Source organism: Orycteropus afer, unplaced genomic scaffold, assembly GCF_000298275.1.
Source record: "Orycteropus afer afer isolate SDZICR_OR568_19922 unplaced genomic scaffold, OryAfe1.0 scaffold00543, whole genome shotgun sequence".
Lineage (NCBI taxonomy): Eukaryota > Metazoa > Chordata > Mammalia > Tubulidentata > Orycteropodidae > Orycteropus > Orycteropus afer.
Genome location: NW_006922130.1, coordinates 882,398 through 889,914, shown reverse-complemented (window position 1 = coordinate 889,914; position 7,517 = coordinate 882,398). Strand labels below are relative to the sequence as shown.

Genomic DNA, 7,517 nt, shown 5'->3' with positions numbered 1-7,517 from the left:
ATGTGTTGCAGAAGACCTCTTTAACATGCTGAAGAGCAAAGATATCTCTTTGAAGACTAAGGTACGTCTAACCTAAGTCATGGTATTTTCAATTACCTCATTATGCCTGTAAAAGCTGAACAATGAATAAGGAAGACCAAAGAAGAATTAATGCTTTTGAATTGTGGTGCTGATGAAGAATACTAAAAGTACCATGAACTGCCAGAATAACTAACAAATCTGTTCTGGAACAGGTACAAACAGAATGCTCCTTGGAAGCGAGAACAGCCAGACTTTGTCTCATCTACTTTGATCATGTTGTCAGAAGGGACGATTCCCTTGAGAAGGATATCATGCTTGGTAAAGTGGAGGGTCAAGGAAAAGGGGGAAAGCTCTCAATGAGATGGATTGACACAAATGGCTGCAATGAGGGCTCAGATATAGCAAGGATTGTGAGGCTGGCACAGGACAGGGCAGTGTTTCGTTCTGTTGTATGGGTCAGTAGGAGTTGGAGCTGACTTGATGGCAACTAACAACAACATGTGTGTAAAAGGAGCCCTAGTGGGGCAGTGGTTAAAACACTCAGATGTTAACTGAAAAGTTAATGGTTTGAACTCATCAGCATTGAACAGGAGAAAAAATGTGTCAGTCTGCTTTCATAAACATTACAGCTTTGGAAACACTATGGGCAGTTTTACTCTGTCCTCTAGGGTGGCTATAAGTTGAAATCAACTCTGCAGAAACAAGTTTTTTTTTTTTTTTTTTTAAGTATGTAAACAAAATATAGAAAATATTAGTTTTTTTAACTGAATTAATAAAATATTTATGTACTGTAACAAGTTAATGTTCTAAATTTTTTCTAAGGTGGCAAATCAAAGAGTAATCACCCCCTTTTCATCCAGGATGTTGATTCAAGTAGAAGCATTTCAGTCCTGTGTCTGTTGCTGGAAGAACTGTCTCCAATGGAAATCTCATACTACCCTTCTCTGATGTTATATCTTTCTTTCTTTGCATTCTGAAATCTGCTTGTGGAAATCTGACCCCTTTAGCTTGCCAGTTTATAATATGATCCCCTCTCCCACTTACCTGGGCTTTTTGCTTCTCATTTCTCTTGAGGTTTTTTTTTTTTTTTTTTTAATGTTTTAAACACATTAAATTGGTGGGTTCATGATTTGTGTCACCTCCATACATTTACACATGCTGTTCCCTCTGCCTGCAATTGTCACGTAATTTATACCCAGCTCTTTTTCCAGGAAATAAAGTTAGTTAATAACTCTCCATCTCTTTTCATAAGACCCTGTGTGTAACTTGATTTCAATGTCTTCTCTGTTTCATCATTCCCTCACTCAAACCAAAACCAAACTCACTGCTATCAAGTCTATTCCGACTCATAGTGACTCCTCCTTGGGTTTCCGAAGTGGTATCTCTAAAGAAGTAGATTACACAATCTTCCTTCTGAGGAGTGGCTACGGGGTATGAACCGCCAGCCTTCTGGTTAGCAGTCAAATGCCTTAGGCACTATGCCACCATAGCTCCTATTCCCTCACTAGGCACTGAAATTAAGAAATGGGCCTGACATTTAGTTGCCTTTGCTAGTGGATGTCAAGTTAGGGCTTGACTCACAGTGACCCCATGTATAATGGAACAAAATGCTGCCTGGATCTGTGCTATCCCCATATGGATTAAAAATTGGACTGTTGTAATTCATAGGGTTCTCATTGTCTGATTTCCAGAAATAAATGGCCATACTTCTCTTCTAGTCTATCTTAGTTTGCAAGTACCACTGAAACCTGTTCAGCACCATAGCAAATCACAAGCCTCCAGTGATAGATGGGTGGTGTTTGTGCTTGAGGTGCATTGGCCAGGAATTGAATCCAGGTGTCTCACTTGGAAGGCAAGAATTTTACTACTGAACTACAAATGTGTCCTGGCTTGGCATGGGTGTGCTCTAGTTAAACATCTATTCTATAGACAGATGGATACTCCTTGATAGTCTTTTCTTGTTTGCCACTCCTCCTATGGCATGCTAAAGGAGCTCTGGTGGTGTAGTGATTAATGCATTGGGCTGCTAATCACAAGGTTGACAGTTTGAACCTACCAGTGGCTCCAAAGGAGAAAGTTGAGGCAATCTGCTTCAGTAAATATTTATAACCTTGGAAACTGTATAGGGCAGTTCTACTCTGTCTTAAAGGGTCACTATGAGTCAGAAATGACCTGATGACAGTAGATTTGTTTTGATTTGGTTTGGCGTGCTGGTGACAGTGATGTGTATACAACTCATGTGTGTAAAATTCCAGTCAAGGCAAGATGCACAAACCCTGCAAAGCATGAGCAAATGACCTGACTGAGCAGATTCACAATGGGTGAGCCATTCTCAGAGGGAGCATCACATGCAATTGTAATGTACTGATGAAGATGGATTTGTCTTCACTACCTATTGAATGCAGCCCCTGTTAGCTCTATGCAAGTATCACGCTTGTTTCTCAGGGTACCCAGTCAATTTTGCTTCAGTATGTGGATTACATGGATTTTATCATATTGAGGGTAAATGGCAACCATTCCTAGAGATGTGGAATACGGGAAGATACTGGAAAAGTTAAATTCACCTGACTGCTTAATAGTAGATAGGAAAAACACAAATACAAAAGGAAGAGATTCTGTCAAGGATTAATGGTTATCTCATTTAATTTGAGTTCAACTGGCTTGTATGACTATATCCTCAGTATTCAAAACAATTTTGGAATCAGGAAGGTATGGCCTGTATCTTAACTCCTCCCTAGATCTAGATGAATTTCCTCCTAGTGCTTTTCTTAAGTCAAAGGCATACTTGGTTCTGTATATACTAAATCAAAGACTATGATGACTTGTCAATCAGTCAAAAGTCTTGTCCAATTGGATAGCAAAAGTAAACTAAAAAGATTGATCTATAGAACTGACATGCATCAGAATTACTCAAAGGTTAAGTGTTCCTCACCCCCAGAAGCTCCCTCTGTAACTGTGCCTTGAAAAGGCCCAGAGAAATTTCATGAGGTGTGATCATATTATCCATGTAGTAGCCTGAGAAAAAATACAACAAACTCATTATCAAGTTTTATTTCCTACCATACACCAAATGTACATCACTGAACACAATTTTGTTGCCTTGATGTAAGAAATATTAATTGTTTGAATAAACAGTATACAAACTACTTCAAATTAAAAAAATGAATACATCATTGCCTTCTTTGTTGTTTACAAAAGACCCAATTTACAGTATATTGATTGTTAACATAGTTGAAATGAAAAAAAAAATCAGTGCACATTACAAAACACAGCAAGTACAAAGGAGGCAAATAAATGCAAACATACTTCACAAAACATTCTGTCAAACAATCCAAACACAAATAAATTAACCCAAAGCCAAATAAAATTATAGTAATAAATACTATAAGAGATTTCTTTTAAATTAAATAAAATATATAACAAACTTGTTAAAATATTTAGCAAATTAAACTTTTGCCTTTGTAATAAGTGAACTTATTTGTATGCATCTATCAAGTATTGTATAGCAAAATGTTTGCAAGTACATAACTTCAATAGAAAATTTTGTTTGGTGTCCCATTTATAATAGACAGCACATATGGTAGATTTTTAAAAAAAATGAATTTTTAAATAAACACCATTCCCATCTAAGAACAGACATCTCATTTTCACTAGACTAAGATTTGAGGGTTTGAGTGAACCCCAAAACAAAGGTAAAGCCCCACTTAATGCATAACAAGACCACAGTTTCATGAGTGTGGAATTACTGCTGAGTGCTACCTTTAATTTGTGCAGGTAAAAGTGATAACAGTGGAATATATCAATCCTTTGAATGCCATCACATTCAATCTAAATATCAATGAGGCTAATAAAAAATAAACACTTTTGTCATAGCACAGGAAATTAAGCCCACACTAAGTTCATGTGTACGTTTACACGGAGGCACATCTGCACATGAGTTGTGTGTGCATACCAAAAAGGCAGTTTAGCTGGTTGTCTATACCTTTTTCTTAAAAAAAATAAATATAAAAAAACTTTTGAAATAATGCTTAACTACTTACAATCCCTGAAATAGACATTGCCTTTACTATAGCAACTACTAAGCTCTGATCCATTCAGAAATTCCAGATTGCAGGCTCAATTTTGTGTGTATGAATGTATATGAGTGAGATGTGTGTGTGTGTGTGTGTGTGTGTCTGAGTATTTTTGTGTTCTTTGTAGTACTTGGAGTTCTATGCAAAGATTTTTTTATTAAATTGAAAGTTGTCTTGTTGCCTAAGAAGGAAGAAACCAATGTTGCCGGCGTTCAAAATAATTACTCAGATTGGAGTAACATTTTTACGTGTTAATGTATTTTCAGTTCCTTTCCAGTCAATCCAGTAAGATAAATGCTATTTCAGGGGATATAGTATCTACAAAATTTTCCATTTGGATGTGTTTTTATTTGCTAAGTACAAATCTACATCAATATTGTCACTTGTATATTGTACCAACATATGGCAGGAAAGCCTGGCTGGTCACATCAAATCTTGTTTCTCATCTTGGGATAAGAGTTGCCAACTATCTGATATGACTTGAAAACAAACAGACAAAACTGAATCATTAGAAAAGCTTATGTTTCTTTAAAATGTTTCAAATAAATAATTCATATTAACAAAACCATACAGCCAAGTTGAATACTTTGCTGATTGCTATATTTAATTATTGCTAACAAATTCTCAACAGGCTGTTTTCCAGGGTACTGTGCTTTTGTGAGTGTGCAATTCCCACTAGTGGGAGTCATTTGTCTTCTCATTCCTTCTTCCTCACATCTCACATCACAGTAAACATTATAAATAGGAAAGCCAGTGAAGGGGTAGGAAAGAATGCAAACATCATAGAGACCATAGTGCAGTCCTTAGTCAAAAATTTCCTTCACACTTTTTCTGTTTCCTCCTTTAAATGCAGCAAGATATGTGGTTTGAGAATAGCATTTCTATTTAAATTCTATCAGAAAATAAATTAATAAACACACTTTTAAAAATATGGGAGACTTCAAAATGCAGTTAAAAGATAAATAACTCTTTGATTAGAAATAAATAAAATATAAAAATGTCACATTTATTTTACATGTTTTACAAAAAAACAAGAGTGCAATGAAGAAAGAAAAGAAAAATATATGAAAATAAATAAGATCTAATATTTGACTGCATTGCTGTTAACCCAAATAGTCTATCATAGTTGTTTTTTTTTTTTTTTTTTCCTGTTTGCGTCAGCTGGGGGAAAAATTAGTGCAATGTTGCAATTGTAAATGTAGTACGGCAACCTGCATACCTTAGCAGTATAGGAACCCCTACCGTACCCATGTGGAGTTACTGCTGTTGGTGACTTCTGTTGCCAGTAGCGTTGTTATCCTACACATGGATGCCCTTCACTGCCTGTTTGATACTTTCCAGCAGGGCTTTGCATTCTGGGGAATAATCTCGTTCCAGATTGCTGTACATGTCTGTGAGTGTATTTATATATGCTTCAAAATTCTGCTCACTGATAGGCCCCTGCATGAAGACAAAACACAGTGTACCAGTTATGGTGACTCAGGGCAGAAGCAACTGGTAGACTAAGGGATAGGAAAGGTTATCTGTGACTCAGGAGTCACATCCCATGGTGCTATGCATTTTCTTTCACTCACACCTTCAAGATACATACAATGAGTGTGTACTATCTTGGAAGCACCACTTTAGGCAAAGGAGATACCAATACACACACAAAAAAAATAATAGATAGTCCCTGACTTTGTAAATGTGATACTCTATCTGAAGAAACAGATAAAGATATCAAAAAGGATATTACAATCAAGCTATAAGGAATAATTAATTGGATAGAGGGCAGGCAAGGATCCAAATGACAAAGGAAACTTTAGGGAGATAAAGTGAGATGGAGGGTGAGTTTGGATTCATCAGAGGGCTCTTTTCTCAATTAATGGAATTAGTATGATTTGACCATGTAGCCCCAAGTTACTTAGATAAGATGCTGAGCCCTTCAGGGTTGCAGTATTAGGGGGTAGCCTGGGCCAGAATTGCACATGAAAAAACTGTGTGGAAGGTGGATGTGGGTGAAGCTGGTGAAGGTGTCTTGGTTTGTACAAGCCAGTGCTTTCAACAATCTTTCATAAGATTTGACCAACTGGCTCACGAATCAGCTGTGTGGTGGAAATGTCCTTCCTCTATTCTCAGGCAACATTCTGTCATTTTTTCCTTGTAGCTTGATTGTAATATCCTTTTTGACTTCCATGTCTGTCTCTCCAAGTAGAGTATTAGATTTACAAGGTCAGTGTCTATCCATACCTTATTCTTTTTTTGTGTGTGTATTGGTAACTTCATTGCCTAAGGTGATGCTTCCAAGATAGTACTCACTCAATGTGTGTAACCTGAAGGTGTGAATGAAAGAACATTCACAGCACTTATGAGATGTGACTCACCCAATCCTGGTGCCTCTATTTCTCTATCATATTTTAAGCAACAACAACATGGCAAGTGCCTCACTTCAGAAGGTGCTTTAAAAAAGAAATATAAAACGTCTACACTACTATTGTTATTGCTGCTATTTAGAAGATAAGCTTTCTAAATGTGAGGATTATGCTGTTGTGCTAAGCAAAGTAACAATCTAAGTTACAGTGTTTTTATAATCATGATTTTCTGCTCCCTATCATTTCTGCGTTTGCTGCACTTTGTGTTTGCTAGAGAATCCTAACTGGATGAGGTTTCACGGGGCAGAAAGGACAAAGGGTGTCTGTGGCCAGGTACCCCAGATATGTACTAGCTTTGGAACATTGATCGAATTGTATAATCTCTCTGGATCTCCCTTTCTCCACCTGTAGAATGGGAATAACAATACTCCCTCTTTGGTCCTCTTGTGAATGTTGTATGTGATAAGCCCTAAAAATCACCACATGAAATTCTTTGTATGATAGCTGTTATTTTTTGGCCCTGGTGAAGAAGAAAATACTCAGGAATAGAAATTTGAAGTATCAATTAGAGAAATGTTAATAAATAACATTATCAATATTATGCAATAATTACTTGAATGCTGGCCATAAAATAATAATTTCTTTTCCTTTGTGTTCTTTATTACTATGTTATTGAATTCTTTTTGGTTAAGAAACACATTTGGTGTTAAGATGAGGGCTCCATGCTAGGAAGTTGAGTAAATTGAAGATTTATTCTTTAAAGGAAACTAATTGTATTTCATTACAATAAATGCTTCTTTAGCCATTTTCTGTGTAAATTTCACAAACTTGTTCTAAGGATGCAGATTCTAAGAAAATGAAAGGCACTTAACAATGTAGCTTCACTTCCTAAGGTTTATTGATAGCTATGAAAATGTAAACAAAACTAATTTTCTACAATTCTAAATGCTATCCGTATCTAGAATATATGTTTAGATTTGGGAAATAAGGATTATTTACCTACTTTTGTGTTTTTTATTCTGTATGAGGAGAACTGAAGGAATTAGCAAGTCTACCAGAAATTAAACATTAT

At 36.2% G+C, this 7,517-nt stretch overlaps 1 protein-coding gene across 1 annotated transcript in view; it reads right to left on the bottom strand.

Annotated features, from left to right (window-relative positions):
* Positions 1–5,393: 5,393 nt before the first annotated feature.
* ST18 (ST18 C2H2C-type zinc finger transcription factor) overlaps positions 5,394–7,517 on the bottom strand; it is an 82,011-nt gene continuing 79,887 nt past the window's right edge. The window contains exon 19 of the mRNA XM_042782973.1: positions 5,394–5,534. Within this exon, the coding sequence (XP_042638907.1) occupies positions 5,394–5,534 (141 nt within the window). The remainder of the gene's footprint in view (positions 5,535–7,517) is intronic.